A 16,376-nucleotide genomic window follows, 5' to 3' on the forward strand; every position below is an offset into this window, starting at 1 on the left:
ATATCCCAAAACAGGTATATTTAAGCAGTACATAAGGAAAGGTTAGTTTTAATATGAAACAGTCATTTAAGTCACATACAACATGATAAGAAGCATGACTTCCTTTTTAAAAAATGTTACACCAATACTTTTACTGCCAGGCAATGTTTATTTATAGAATGAAAGGGATATATCTAATGCAGATGTGTTATCGTATTAAGTTGGAATAAAGACAAATGTTTAAAAGGTGCTATATTTGAACACCATTGATTTTGTAAAAATCTCAAACCATAAAAAGCATTTCACTTGCAAGTATCACAGCCCCAAACTGCAAACACTTTGAAACATTCTCTACTGTGTGCACGCAGTTCCACTGACTGCATTAATTCTCACGTGCTTGAAGTTAAGCCTGAACAATGCAATTACAAAACTCGTTCTTAGATGAAAAACTTCAGAGGCCACAAATTATATTCTTCTTTGAGCCACCCTCAAAGTTATATTTCTGTTTTAAACAGAGCAAACTTTATTACTTTTATCTAGTCTCTTTCACCCGAAGATCTCAAATAACTAGGCCTCTAAACACCCTCAGGAAGTAAGCATTAGTCCAATCTTCTGGAAGAACAGATGGAGGCACAAACAGTTAACCTGCTTGTCTCAAGTTGTAGAAGGGATCAGTAAAACAGCCAGAAACAGGATTTTTGATACATACCCTCTAGCCTATTTGCACCACTGTCACTTACCCTGCCACCTATGAAACAAGTATTTTAAAGGGGCAAAACCCCCTAAGTATCAAGGGCAGTTCAATCCAGTTTATACCTATTTATTTCAGCCTAAAGGAAAAAAAACCAAACAAACCTCAAAACATTTTGGGCAATATAGGCTGTATTTCTGATCATGACAAGGAGGAGCTATTTAAAAAGGACACAAAAATGTGAAGGTTTGTAAGATTTACAAAATCTTTGCAATATTTTTGGTGTGCAGCACCAGTACAGTCTAAATCACTAGTAATGAAAGAAGCACATGATAGTTTAATACAAATTGTTTCATGTAGAGTATTACAAAAAAACTCACCTATTCTAATCAACCCTCCCTCCCACCCACCCTTCTATAACTAATTTCTAATTCTAACCAGCTGACATTTTCCTAGCACCTTACTAACAAAACATGACTGCTGTTTTTCCTGTGCATACTTGAACTACTACTAGTCAATACATGCAGAGAAAAACAAAGTATAATCCTCTTTCTAGATGAAGAGTCCAGGTATGCCAAGAGCGTATCAGTAGGGCAAGCATATTGGCTGGATGACTTTCGGAGATCCTAATCAGTCATATCTCTATGATCCATGTGGTAACAAGTTTGGTTTTGTTGTTCATTTGTTTTTATTTCATATAATTGGCATTTGCTAATGCCTTGAATTTGTAGGCTAATAAACACAGAAAATTTACTGGGTTACAAACCCAACATAGTACCAGTTTAGAAAAACTGAAATAAATTGTTAGAATAACTTTCACAGATATACAATTTAAGGCCTTATAAAGTGATACCCCAGTTGATTTTAAGTTTGTAAGAACACTATATTTAAATTCTAATGTCTTGGTAGCTAACATAGAAAACACTTGCCTAACTTAATGTAGAGTTGAGGAAGAGATTAAGAAAAACATGGCTATTTTAAATACAATGTCTGTTCCAGAAGGTTAAAACATTAATTGGACTTCTGAGAACAAATGCCCCAAACATCTTCTCACAACAGGAATGAGGGGTGGGAGTGGGAAAGGTACTGTGAATAGCACACTTGGGTAACAATATCATCATTGGAGCTTTTGTTGATTTTTCACTGAGCAAAATTTTTTTATTTCATTGATATTGCTGTAAGTCGGAATCAGCTCCACTACCTTCACAGTGCAAATTGTTGCAGAGATTACACTGATTCCCAGAGGAACAAATCTATCTAAACAAGGTTTGGTTTAATTTCTACTTTAGATAACAAAAGCAAATTCTTAACAGTTAGTCAGTCATTAGGAAAACTACCGAAGAATAAATCTCTCTAACAGAGGTTGTTGCTTGGTTGTTTTTTTGTTTGTTTTTAAATATCATACCTCTAAAAAAAAGAAAAAGATTAAGTTTAGTCTCTGTACTAAATAAAGCAAATAGTGATGAAAACAGAAGCCCTGGATCTGCCTTACACTTTCTTTACATCCCGATACAGGAAATCCTCAAGGTAAGAACTGTGTCATTTATACTTTAGACATTTCCTTTGTCCTGGTAAGAGGCAAGACAAAAAAGGAGAACAATACTGCACTTCTCCAGTAAAAGAGTATACAAAACTTTTCACTTTTAAAATAAAACAAGGACAGTTATGTAGATCTGCACAATGTCTTCCAGGAAAGTACCACCGTAAACCCTGTTTAAAATCACACACAATGATGAACTAGCAACAGGCCTTGCTTTTCACTCGTTACCATAGCTTACCATAAAAACTACCTCTTTATATAGATGACTGTAGTCTATATAAGCTCCTTCATCACTCATCAACACAGGCCCAAACAATTTATCACATTAAGGAACGTGACTAGTACCTGTAATGCCTGACATACGATTTAATTGCTGATTGTTTAAAAAATAAGTTTCCAGTACAGTGGTGAGCATTACAAGCAGAGTCTGTTACTAGAGTGCCACCTTTTTGTTAAGTTAAAACAACGCTTCTCTCTACAGAAACACTCATTTTCAGTTGCATATGCAACTTTATCACGCTGCTAAGGCTTAAGTCTTCAAGGCTGGATGTTTCCCCACATTAAAGAAAAAAGGGGGGGGGTATTTTTGAGATCAGGAATAAGATCAAATTACCCATATTAAAATAGAATTCTTAGCATCACACATGAAGCTCTAGTGCCATTCATACTTGTCAGTTGGATATCAAGTTTAGCAAAGAAGCTAAATTCCAATTACTTGCTCCTGATGTGAGCTAAACTCACCTGATGTGAAAGCTGTATTTTCCTTCACCCTAGATTTCCCACCCCCTCACTGCAAGGCTGTCTGAGACAGCGGTGGGAATTCAGTTTTAAGACTTTGCTGGCCAAATTGTCTTGCAACTCAGAGCCTGTGCTGAGCACAGTCCGTCACCTGCACCCTCCTTCATGTCAAGTGGACTGTGAAAGCTCAGGATGACTGAGCAGGCTCTAGCTCTAAGCCCTAGAAGATGGGTAGGACTTTCCCTGCACTAGTTCATTCACAATTCCCAGGCAGCACTGAGGCGGCAGACCAGAACCATCAACGAGAAAGGATGAGAGAGGGGTGCATGACTGAACAGCCATGACAGATGCAGAGACCTGTTTCCTAATGTATGTGCTTACGGTAAATTAAAGTTACATACGCAACCCCAGTTTTGGTATTCTCTAGATTTAAAGCACTGGACTTCATAAACTTGATGTGTTCTTTCTCCAATGTAATCATATTTTGTAATTATTTCCAAATCCTGCAAGACCTAGCAAGAGACTTCAGCAAGTAAGTATTTGCTGAGAAGTCAAAACAGATCATTGCCTTCTCAAGGAAATATAAATGTGTAAGAGTTAGCGGGTTTTGTTGTCTTACTAAGCATGAAGTCATCAATTTTTTAATAGTGTGTTAATGCTTTACTTCAAAAATAGGAAAAAGCACACATGAAATTCTCCATATTTACCCTAAAATAAAAACTGTTAGTACTGCACATTCCTCCATGTCATCTCCACTACATTCAAAGAAAAAATAGCAAGAACATAAGTAATGGACATTCACCCCAAAAAAATAAAATGTAATGAGTACTTGCAAATACAGTACCATAAACCCAAGCACTAAATGCTAGTGTTATTTACTAACAAATTAACACTAGCAAATTAGGGGCTATTCATACAGGCACATTTTTGCCTTCAGTAAAATTGTCAACGCACATCCTCCTCCTGATCAGTTGTCAGTGATGTTTTACAGTTCAATCAGAAATGAAAAATAGTCCATCCTGTAAAACATTTGCACACATAAAACGAAGAGTACAAAAGCTGAGATGGAAGTTTATGAATGAAAACAGATTAGCGAAAAAAGGACGACAGCAATCAAACACAACTGATTGTCTGCAGAAAGTGAAGTACCCAATTTGCAACCAAATCTTCATAGCAAGTATTTCAACCACTACCACCAATTCACGTTGTTAGCCGTCCGTATTCAATGGAGGTGGTCCTGCAGTCTCTCTTGTACGCATTAACTGGACATCTTTGTCAGCCATGCAAGTATCACAGCCCCATACCGCCGACGCCTCTGCTGTAAGAAGGCCATAAGCTGACTCAGTCATGCCTGTACAGATCCGATGAAACCATTTTTGACAAGAGGCTTCACACAGGATGGCATCCTGGTCATCGTTAACTTCATGTGTACAAATTCCACACGGATAGACGGGTTCAGAGGACGAGTGACCATGACGACTGGGATGAAGGGCTGTTTTGCTGCTCTTTTCAGAGTTGCATCCTTCAGCAGTACCTCGAGGCTGGCGGGACTTACTCTGAGTCCCATTTGAATGGCCAGAATTAGTGTTATCAGCACTATTAGAATGGCTATTATCCTGATTTACCACATTGTTTCGGGTAACATTTTTTAGGTCACTGTTACCTTGACTCACAATGTCCTCTGTCCTGTGATGATGCTGATGAGCAGCAGTGTTCTGGCTGGATGCTTTGCTTGCACCTTGACTAAAGTCTTGCTTTTGTGCTGATGATTTTGTCTGGTTGTATGCATTTGGTGGAGGAACAAAAGAATGGTTTGACTCTAGCTGAGAATTTGGGAAATTTGGATTGTTTCCAGGACCAAAGTTAGATGGCACATCAGGGTGAGGTATCTGACCAGAATGGCCAAAGTTCTCACCAGGATTTGGTCTGAAATGCTGACCAGGCATATTGACATTTTGATTTATCTGACCACTACCGTAAGGTGGTTGATTCCCAAAACCTGGGTTATCATGTGGCCCGAAGCTGAAAGAGTGGGGTCGGCTAAAACCCATTCCCACAGGGTTTTGAGGAAGGGGATGTGGTTGGTTTCTGAGGGAGTAAGAACCACCATATGGCGAGGACACTCTGGGCAGCATGTGAGGTGGCATTCTGAAAGTGTTATAGCCTCCAAAGCCAGGATAACCAGGATTACTAAAATATGGATTTCCTGAAGGAAGTGGTTTATAAGACACAGTATTATAGTTGTCATCAAATGGATTTGCAGCTACAAGGTGGTCAGAGCTTGGATTCGGCGGTGGAGCATATTCAGATGGGGGAGGAAATGATGATCCCTAAAAATATTTTAAATACAACATTTAAATTAGTTTTAGTACTTCCCCGCAAGACAGACCAACCTCAAAGGTCCTAGATTAACAGCACTACTGCTAAAAGAACTGTTCAGCTGTTGTGTAAGGCTCACCCACTGTACCCTGCCAGGCTGTCTGAAATTTCAGTACAGAGGCAAGAGAGGAGTTTGGGCTCCAGACAACACAGTGATTTATAGTGATCTCAGTGTTTTTAAAATTGTGCAGTTGCACAACCATGCTTCTGAATATACTACTTGCCGTGTGACTTCTAGTTCTTAATCTTTTACATAAGAAAAACAAAAACACAGAAAGCCATGTGTCACTTAAACACATGCACAAAATATTTCCAAACATTGAAGAGCAGATTTGAAGCATTTCCTTAGTATCATTTTGGGTTCATTTTAATGAATATACATCTCTTAAGACACCCCACTTCTATGACAATATACAAACCTAATGTAGCTCTAACCCTAGAAAAAGGTATATAGAATATAGGAGTTTGCATATAGGAATTTTCTATAGTCTGTGTACCAAACAGAGGTGTCCCTTATGAGCATTCAGTGATTGTGGACAGTCTGCAAAGCATAGTCAGTATGTATAAAATACAAGGATTTCTGGTTACAGAGCATAACCAAGTGTTTAATCGAGCCCAGAGGCTGTTTAAATGTCATCAGAGTAGCTACAGAATGAAATTCAATTGTAGACTAGCCTGTGGGGAACATCTAGCTGGTTCACCCTCACACTAACCATGCTCACAGAAAGCTTTTCCTCCTAAATACCAATAAACTAAGACTGAACATTTATTTATTTTTTTCCCAAAAAATTTTTGCTGTGCTGCAAATTTTGAACCTGGTAAGAAAAGAGAGGAAACTAATCTGCATGCCCTCTACAGTTATCACCATTCCAGAACACAAGGAAAGCTCCACCCAGAAAGAGGTCTGAAACCCTTCAATTAACCGAGTATTTCTCACCATGACTACTTTAAAACAAAACAAAAACTAAGAGAACAGATCCACATCTCAATGGAATCTGGATAGGCCTAACAGAAAGTGGTTGTTTGACCTACATAAATAAAATTACTCTCACTGGGCAGTACCGAATTAACAGATAGTCTCATTCAAAGCTGAATGAACACACAAAGGAAAATTCTGCACTACAAATATCTAATTGCTTTAGATGTTTTGTATTCAGGCTTCCTTTTTCTGGAAACAGAAACTGTACAGAAATGCCAAATTGTAGGGATTCACTGGAAAGGAGCCGAACCTGCCTCACAGCTTTTGCTTGAAAATCACTTGGGGAATATGCCAAGAGTTTGGTCAAGGCATTAACAAACCGTACTGACCCATTAGCCCACAAACCTACACATCTAGGAATAAAAGTACGAAGAAAAGTAGTCTCATGGCAACTACTCATGCTGTACAGATTTCTACCAATGGCTAAAAAGTCATTAAAAGAAAGTCTGTCTCAGAATTAAATCCATATGGTAAAATACAAGTGGTTGCAGTCTCACTGTACTCCTCTCTTTATAGGTCTTTGGCATCCTACAGAGATTAAAATAACTTCAGTGAGAATAGCTAGTATTATGAAGATTTCACCTTCACAGTACAACTGAAGTTATTTTTTGTATGTAACTGCTATTTGTGAGAACAGACTGATATTCTGAACAATGCGACATAGTCATACCAGCAAACAACATCTGAGTGCACTATTTATTAGAAATCAAAAGAACCAAAGGGAATTTACCTGTGTGTTTGCTTTGCGCTTTTTCTTATCGGGGCTTCCAAGTTGTACTCCTGGTCCTCCTAACCCATCCAATCCACTGTCACCACCTACAAAATTTCAATCAGGGCAATACTGCATTAGTTTTCTTACAGAATGGATTTAAGTTTGCCTCCGTCTGTCATAGCAACCGGTATCTATTACAAATACTGAACTTGCACTAATTCTGCTGCCTTACATTGCAAGTCCTAGCAAATATCTGGAGGTAAAAGTTAACGTACCTCATATACAGCTATCTTACTCTATTACCACTTTAATGTCCAATTCCTGCTCATTGCAGTTGGAATAAACATTTCCATTTATTTTATGTTTATCTGTCCCTCGGTTCTTAACATCTCCACTTCACCAGTTAGAAGTATTTCTTGTTTGCATAATGCATAAAACTTTCAAAAGAAGTGCTTAAAACTATGCTTAAGATCCACCTCTTATTTCCCTTACGCAGACATAGCATTTATCAAACTCACTGTACCAATATACAACAGTATGTTACAATACACTATAAAAAAAAAGCAAACGGTAGTAGATGCATGAATAAAAACCACTGAAAACATGCCATGCTGTTTAGACAGATCTCCAGTTTATGAGATCTAAATTTCACTAAATGCAAGACTTGATGAGACAAAGAGACACCTGCCAAAAATGAGAGGGGCTCTAAGTGAACCTGCCTTACTCTGCAGAAACCGCACAGAATAATTGAGCACGGCTGCTCTGGCACAAGAAGAAGTAAAGAATGCTCATTTTATTGGTCATTCGATCAGGCTTAACTCTGAGCAGTACAAAGAGATATCTGTGCTTCACCTGGGATTCCTCTTCATCTTTCATAGCAGTAGGAGAAGCTCTCAAAGTAATATAAATTGTGGCTTTCATTTTTAAAACTCTAGTTAGACCATAGACAAACAAAAAACAACAACAAAAAAAGATTCTAGCACATTCCTTATTATCCCAGTCGGTCTGCCTTCATGGGGGCTAAAGTAGATTTCCCATCACATGGGAATGCAAAGAAAACCCTGAGCCGAAGTATGAAAATCAGATGATATGAAAGCAATACATGTTAATATACTAACATTACATTAAGAAACTATATATTAATTCATTCTTTTTCCCAGGTCCATTAAGATAATAGTTTATTTGCTCTTAAAATAAATTATATATATACACAGTAACCATACAGAACATTAGAAAGTGGGCAATCCAACTTAAAAAATTTACTGTTCTTTGTTTAAAACTCATATTCAGAATACAAGTCAAACTTTATCAAGATGCAAGCATACAGCTGAACACACAGGTTTGTTTTTATTACCAAAGGCAACCTGAAGATAACTGTGAATTACCAGTAGTATTATGCAAAGACGCATAATGTATGACATTACACCGCTCGCTCTATGTTAGACAAGTATTCCCAGCAGACAGCTAAGCCAGCTTTAGGACTATTCAGTAAAGTAACACAAAATCTCTTCTCACAGGGAAGTAGAAGACCTACTGTATACAGGCTGAAATATCCAACAGTTATTTCACATACTCCCGATCAAAGGAGGCCTGACAAATTCTCACACCTAGCACTTCCTTTCTCCCCCACTCCTTTTTGAGGTTTCAGGGAATTTACTGGTTCTACCTCAAGTAAGAATCCAGTTCTGCCTCTGCTTTAATACGTGCCTTTTGGCTTAGGCTGTCACTGTTGAAATTTTATTTCATTTTTTATTATACGTAAGGAAGATAATGTGGACATCCCAAATTAACACCTATCAAATTTTAAGTCTGAATTTTAAAGACTAGGGCATGAAGTCACAATCATGTTATCAAAATAAACTCATGCTTGAGCATAGCGTAACACAGTATAACCCACCATCAGAGTAACTAGGGATTACTCTTCAAAAAAAAAAAAAGTCCTTTTTTGCCTTGATTTAGAATACAAAACCCCGTGCTTACTTACTGCACTATGAAGCACTGCCACTACATTAACTGTAGATACTAAATAATCACAGCATAAAATTTTACATAAAGAATGCCACATCTCCCTTAAATTCCAACTCTACAAATCATCTTCTTGATAAACTATTTGCTCAAAACTGTCCCTGCACTTTCCATTAGCTTCTTCTCCAGCATTCCTATAAGTTTTTCATAAATTCAGTGGGAGATTGTACTGTGAACACCATTCCTCACAACTGCATAAAATACACTCCTGTTCATGTCCTTTACTCTTACTACATAAATGACATTAACCACCAATAGCAAAATATTACAAATATCCAGGTTTGTTTTAATAAATACAACAACTAGCAGCTGAGATATTAATAAATTGGCGATCAACAAGAATACTGAGGATCATATGCAAGTGCTGTTTTACAGGAGCATAAATTAAAACTTTATAAAATTATGTATAAATTCCCTCTCTGGGATATCATTCTTCAAAAGCAGAAGCATATGAATATTAGAATTTCAGTGACAAGTTCCACCAATTTCCACATGAATGAATTACATGGGTGAAGCCATTCATATGCCATTCATACGGTTTGCAGAACTGAGTCCTACGTCTGGAAAGGTACAAAGCTTTTGTATTTTCAGTTCTCACTGTGTGAGGCCAATGATTTAATTTAGCCCTACGAATTTATATTTTCCCTGTGGATTTTATAATGATTTAATTTATACATTAAAGGAAATAGAATGTTAGTCCTAGCATACCTCCAAAAAGAGAATGAATAAGGGTCATTTTCATGCAGCCAAAATAAACTTTGCAGAAAGTCACTTTCGGTACCTACCACACAGACTTGCATTAAAAGGTGTACCAAGCATTTTGGAATGTTGCACTAAGAGTACAAAAAATTATTTCATTGTCTGAGACTAGTTTTCCAGGAAAAAATACAATCCTTTTGACTGGGATATTGTATATGTAACGGATCTAGAGAAATAAATACATATCTGCTAACTATTACCTTTGTTTATTAACAGATAAAATGTATTTCAGCCATTTACTTTTGGGAAAAGAAGAAATAAATAATTCCCCTATTCTTTTTTACTTCATACATACACAAAATAGACATTTTCAGTGTTAGTCAGGAGGACTGCAACTTGGAGTTCCATTTACACATTAAGAGTTGATGGCTTCGCGTGCCTTTTATGCCATACTGAACACACTGCAAATCCACTATGGAGCATTTTCATATTCACTGACAAATCTCTGTCTAGGTTTTTACAGGATGGATGCCAGAGTCTTTTTAAACAGTGCTTTATCTCGGTGAGAACGTTTTCCCAAGAATCATAAATGGCCGAATAAACTTTTCATTATAGACAAAACTGAAAAGAGTCTAAGTTCAACCAGATTTGGTAAGCCTATTCTGCGGCCCTGATACTGTAAACAGTTTTGATATTAAGCCGTAAATGTATGGAACTCGGTGGGTAACTCAGGCATGTGAAACTGTATGTGCTTAAATATTTGCAGAATCAGGGATTGAGAGTAAAGGAGTCTAATGAATCCCAGTCTCCTTTGTAACACTGCTGCATATTTTCATTCTCTCATTCTCAAGGTTGCAATCCAGCTGTTACTAGAGCAGTTTTAGAAAAGCAAACTGTAAATTAATGACAACGTCGATAGCAAAATCCACACCTTTCCCCACTTACCCAACCATAAAAAAGCTTAAAATATCAAAAGCAATAGAATTCCAGGGGCAAAACAGGAGGCAAGGAACAGAGAAACAATAAATTGCAGATCCTATCATTTTGCCATGATTTTCACCAACTCAGTCACCCTACTGTCTTTCGTTATTTCATTCAGAAATGCATTTCTGGTTTTAAAGACTATAAGGACACCACTACCATTACGCAGACTGATGTGCTACTGCTATTAAAGTCAGTTGCCCAGACGAAGTCAGAAGAGAAACCGTATTTCTACCTTCTCCTTACACATCTCAAAGAAATGCATACTTCAAACCTCACTAGAGGCATACATCAGTGCTGCTATTAAAGAATAGTATTTTGATAAATTTTTCATTTCCCGAAAAGAGAAAAAAGCAAACCCCCAACTAGAATCAAGCCCAAGAAGCAGACTCGGGGTAGAGAAGCGAACACTCAAGTGTAATTTATGGGCTCTGCATCGACACTAACTCGGACATGTGGCACCGCCGCCGTATTCCCTTGCACCAGCAGTACGCACACTGCATACTAATGTCCAGCACATCCAGAAAAACACAGGGGACCCCGCCGCGCTCCCGCACGCCTCCACTGGCGGGGCACAGCTGCGGGCACTGCCAGCCCCCCTCCCGCTTTGCTATCTCAAGGCCCGGAGGCTGCGGGGGAACCCGCGGGGCCGGACCGGGCCCCACCGTGCAAACTTAGCGCGGCTCCCGCTCCGCCACCGCCGGCAGCCGCAGGGAGGGACCGCGGGCGGCCCAGCCCGGAGCCCGGCGGGCAGCGGTGGTGGGGCCGGGCCAGCGGGCGCATCCCAGCTCCCCTCAAGGGAGTTAGGCCCTAAGCTGCGGCCATCCCCCCGGGCCCCCCCCGTACCTCGGGATCTCTTCAGCGCGATGGGGTCCTTCTCCTGTTCCGCTGACATTACAGACAGCAGCGCATGGCTCCCCGGGCTGCAGGAATCGGGGCTCTTTGATGCTGCTGCTGCTGCCGCCGCCGCCGGCCCGCACCCCGCCCCCTCCGCCCCCGCCTCCTCCTCCGCCGCCCCCGCCCGCCGCAGCCGTAGCTGCCGCCGCCGCCCCAGCAGCGGAGCTGCCAGACTTTGCAAAGTTTGGGCGCGGGAAGGCTTCGCGGCGGCCCGCGGCAGGGGCCGGGCGAGGCGGGCCCCGGCGAGCGGAGGGCCACTGCCCGGGGGGTGCGTGGAGCGCCGAGCCGCGCCGGGCAGGGTCCCCGCGGGCTGCGGGAGCCCGCCTCGCTCGGCGCCCACCGCCGGGGCTGCCAGGCCCCGCCGCCCCGCACAGCGCCCTCCCCGGCCACTGGCGCCGCTCACCGCGCCGGGACACAGCCGCCGTTGCTGGCCGGCCGCTGGCCCCGCAGCTCCGGCGGCGGCGGGGCTCCCCGCGCTCCCGCCATAAGCGCGGCCTTTCCCCGGGGGAACAAAGACGCGGCGGGGCTGGGGCGGGCTCCGCCGCGGGCCAGCGGCCGGCGGGACGCTCTGGGCGAGGCGCCGGCCCCGGGGCGGGCTCGGCTGCTGAGGGGCCGGCGCGCGGCCGCGGGGACCGTTAGTGCGCGCGAGGGCGGGGGCCGGGGCGCGAGCGGTCGCTGCCCGCCCTGACTGGAAGAGACAGGGACGGGCGAGGGACGGGGCCACCACGCCGGGCTCCTTCTGGCCACTTCTCAGCCACGGTCGCCCACGGGTAATGGCTTCTCGGGTTTCGGTCTGGGCTGCGCACCCCGGGTTTTTAATGGCTTTGCTGTTCACCTCTCCGCTAACGCGTTCTTCTCCCCTCCAGGCCGCAGCCCCAGTTCCTCCCCGTCCAGGCGGGCATTGAGCTGAAGCCCCGGGCTGCAGCGGCTCCCTCCAGGTAGGTCCATGCCAGGTGGAGGACCCTCTCCGAGGAGGGCTCCTGCCACACTGGTATTGCTCCCCAGCCTGAGGAGACACAACCTGCTGGGCCCAACTGGTGGCCCTCACGGTGTGGGTGAACCCTTCCGAACGCTTGAAAAACACAAGTTGATAGGTAGATCACTGCTCTGTCACTGCCATTTTGTGGAAACATACATTCTGCCACAGTTTCCCATCTTCTAAAGTGGCTGCATTTCAGAGGTGTTACCTACAGAGTCTTCATCCTTGATCAAATCTGTTAACTGTATTCTACATAACTATCTTTTGAATAAGGATTTATCCTCCCTTAACTGGAACAAAGATGTCCAGCTGTAAAGTCCGGGTTTTGCTCACACCCTTTACTTCACAATACCTAGCAGCACTATTTCTTTACATACCTTCTTGTTAGATGGATAGTTGGTACTTTACTAGTATTTGGAACACTTTTTCTGAGGCGGGGAAAAAAAGTGATGTTTATGTAAAGCTTAAGGTATCGGTATCACTATGGTTTTGCTTTTACATTTTGCATGGCTAACTAAATAAAACGAGAAAGTCATTCAGATTTTTTATGTTGATTTCTGGCCTTCCCTAGACATAGTTTTTATTTGTCCACAGCCTCTTACTTTGCAGCAATCCCAGAATGCATTTACAGCGAATTGCCAGTGTTCTCGTGGGATCTGGTGGTTAATTTTGTGTAATCTTGGTGAAGAGAAGTGAGCTTGTTATTAGCAAGGTGGGTGTGAGCTAGTCTATATTTGGAGGAAGATGTGTCTTATCTGTGAAGAGATTTGCATTTTCTGTGATGGAGCTTGCTGTAGGCCTAGATGATTCTCCCAGGACTGCACGAGCTTTTGTGCAAGGCTGCCTTGTAATAGCATGTAGACTGTAATTACGGATGCACAGATTGATGTCACTAAGTCTATAAAGGTTCCTAGGGCAAGATTGTCTGCATCAGAAGTGTGAGCAGGGAATTCAGATTTAACCCAGTGCTCCAGTTACAAAAAAACTATGTTTTGCTCTTCATCCAAATTCAGCTTGAACTTACTCTCAGGTCTTTTGTGAGTAGTCTGTGAGAATCCTGTTGGACGGACTTTACGCTTTTAAACTTACATTGGAAAGGGCTGACATGATGTCTGAAGAGAATTCATTCACTTGCTCAGGTGCCTACACCAGCATCTCAAATATTCCCAAAAAGTCTATGGAAGTTCTTGTTATCACACACCATTCACCACCTGATAGCCTGGCTGCTCACTGGTTGTCCTTAAAATTATTCCAATATTTCTTCCTCTCAAAAGTTGGCATTCATAAGAAAGTTTAGGGGCACCTAGCAGCAACCTTTCAACACCTAAGTGGAGGCTACCGAGACGAGAGAGACAGGCTCTTTACTAAAGTACGTAACAGGAAAATGAGACTCAGTGGTCATAATTTGAAACGGGGTTCCAGCTGGCTGTGGGAGTTGGGCGTGGTGGGTGGTGGACTTGATTTGAAGCTAAGCAAGTATTGAGACAAGAAACTAAAGAAATTGTAGAATCTCCATCCTGGGAGGTTTTCAAGACCCAAGAAGGTCTTGAAAGTAGCCCAGAGTATCCTGGCCCAAGTTCAGCATTAACTTTGCTTTGTGCAGGAAAAGTCAAGACTTCCCAAGGTCCCTTCAAACTGTAATGATTCTGTGATTCTGAAATAATTTTCTTTTTAACAATAACCAACCAGACAGGAAGCCCTTGCTCCCTGCCAGAGTACTCAGTTGTGAACAAATACTATTTAAGTTAAATAATTTATAACTCACCCTGACTGTTGAAAAGGGTGGCTTTGGTGACATAATAGTAACTTCAATCATCAGGCCCAAAAATGTTTACTCAGTATACAAGAGCTGCTTTTGGTAACTTCTAGGTTCCTTTCCTTCTGAATTCAAGTTAAAAAGAAGGCTCCTAAAAGAGCCTTTCTGTACAAACTACTAGTATATAAAGGAAGTTCTTTTACTAATTGTTGTCGTAGTATCTGAACATTCAACACTGCATTACATTATCAGGAGAGAAATATCAATGAGATGTGGATCCACAACAGAGCGTTAACATGTAGATGTGAAAAGATGCAGTAAAACCCATTATCCACCGCATATCTCAGGAGCAGAGTAGCGTAGAGTCCATTTTGGCTACATATGAATGTATGCAAATGTGCTAATGGAAAAAATGTGAACACCTTGGAGAAATTTACTGACAGTTAAGGAATTCAAAAAAGGAAAAAGTGAATGATTTGTTCTATTTGTTTTTATGGGGGCCAAGATTTCATCCCAGATGGATAAAATTAGGAAAGAAAAAAGAAAGCACGACATTAGAAGGGAAAAAGGGGAAAATACAAAAGTTTTCCTCTCGTGTAAGCCATAGATTTTCTAAAATAAAGTACAGTCAGCTCTAACCTGCAGTTACTGTAGTTTATCCACTCATCACAGAAGATTTCACACACAGTGAGACAGAAATGGACCCCTGCGCAATGGACGTGAAGCTGGGAGTCCAGCAGGCTGCCTGGGCAGTGTCAAGGTACGGCACACGCACGGCAAGATCCGTCAGCACCTGCACAGAGTTTCTGGCGTGTGGACACAGAAGCCAAGCAGCCAGTAGTCTCTCTGCCACCTGGACAGAAAGTGTTCAGCTGGAGAAAAGGGACACGGCTAAGGAAATTTGGATTGTGATAGCCTTAGCTCGTAACAGTCTTCCAGCATCAGTAAATTTGATTCCCCCACCTGCTATGAGGGAAACAAATAAAATCAATAATTAATTTTTCTAAAAGACCCTTTTTCATGTTATACAAATTAAAGTGCTAGTTATACAAACTTGTACATGTTTCACAATACTATTGTGATCAGTAGGACTATTTATCAAGGCTGGAGGGAGTTTCTTGTCAGCCCTGAGACAACTATAAAAATCTGTTTTTGCTGTTACGCAGGAGTTAACACCTCTTCTTCCAGACTCATTTGTTCTCCTCCTCCACATCTCCCTTTTTCAGGATAGTAAAACTGAACATGTGCGTGTTTATAAGTTACAGAGAGATGTGCTTTTTATGCCTTTTTAGTCTAGCTGGTTACACAGTTGGTATTGCTCTGGAAAAATGTGTTAACCAGGTCCCTTCTGGGTCTATCAGATGTAGAGCATCTCTCTGCCAGTCTCAGGGAGTGTAACTGAAACAGTTTGAGCACAAGTCATAGAAGCTATTTTAGTGCAAATTGCTCGCCTACTGGTGAATGCTACATCTGTTATGGTGATGTAAACCAGGTCTCACAAGCCCACGTCTGTTTCATTTCTGCTTTTAATCAACAAAAATTAAGACTGTCTAAACTTCCGCATTAACCATTCATCCGCATAATATAAAGTACAAACCAAAATCTAATCAATTGTCTGTTCATGTTTCAACTTTATTCTGAAATTAATACAAAACTGTTCATAGGGAACAAGCGCAGAACAGATTGCTTTAAGGGTTAGTCCATGAAAGAATGTCAGATTTTTTCTGTAGTGCATTGTGTTAGTTTTCTTCCTTGATACATCTTGGAAGTCAAGTAAAAATCCTGAGAATGATCATACTTTTGTGCAATCGCATAGCAAGTAATTGGCTGATTTTTGCAAGACAAGTTATTAGTGGACCAATCAAAAAATGTCTCAGAAATGTGTGCAAAGGACACTCTAGTGCAATATCCATAGTGGAATAAAAATTTTAAAGTTCAAAGTAAGCTCTTGGACAGTTCTGAAACTTAGCAAGACTAATTGAGTTCTTTTTTTGAGTGCACACTTACCTTTTCAACTTACA

General features: G+C 41.3%; 1 protein-coding gene and 1 long non-coding RNA gene across 4 annotated transcripts in view; one reads left to right on the forward strand and one right to left on the reverse strand.

Annotated features, from left to right (window-relative positions):
• Window positions 1–1,085: 1,085 nt before the first annotated feature.
• PYGO1 (pygopus family PHD finger 1) lies at window positions 1,086–11,699 on the reverse strand. The gene is made up of 3 exons (XM_054215347.1): window positions 11,570–11,699; window positions 7,037–7,122; window positions 1,086–5,278 (listed from the first exon to the last, which is right to left on the reverse strand). The coding sequence occupies exons 1-3, from the start codon at window positions 11,616–11,618 to the stop codon at window positions 4,157–4,159; spliced, it is 1,257 nt and encodes a 418-aa protein (XP_054071322.1). The 5' UTR covers window positions 11,619–11,699; the 3' UTR covers window positions 1,086–4,156.
• Window positions 11,700–11,966: 267 nt separating this feature from the next.
• LOC128915044 (uncharacterized) overlaps window positions 11,967–16,376 on the forward strand; it is a 46,291-nt gene continuing 41,881 nt past the window's right edge. For 2 of the 3 annotated variants that reach the window (XR_008468496.1, XR_008468497.1), the window contains exons 1-2: window positions 11,967–12,390; window positions 12,487–12,558. This is a non-coding gene — a long non-coding RNA (uncharacterized LOC128915044). The remainder of the gene's footprint in view (window positions 12,391–12,486; window positions 12,559–16,376) is intronic. The other variant, XR_008468495.1, reaches the window with a different exon arrangement.

The sequence above is a fragment of the Rissa tridactyla genome, chromosome 9, assembly GCF_028500815.1.
Source record: "Rissa tridactyla isolate bRisTri1 chromosome 9, bRisTri1.patW.cur.20221130, whole genome shotgun sequence".
Classification (NCBI taxonomy): Eukaryota; Metazoa; Chordata; class Aves; order Charadriiformes; family Laridae; genus Rissa; species Rissa tridactyla.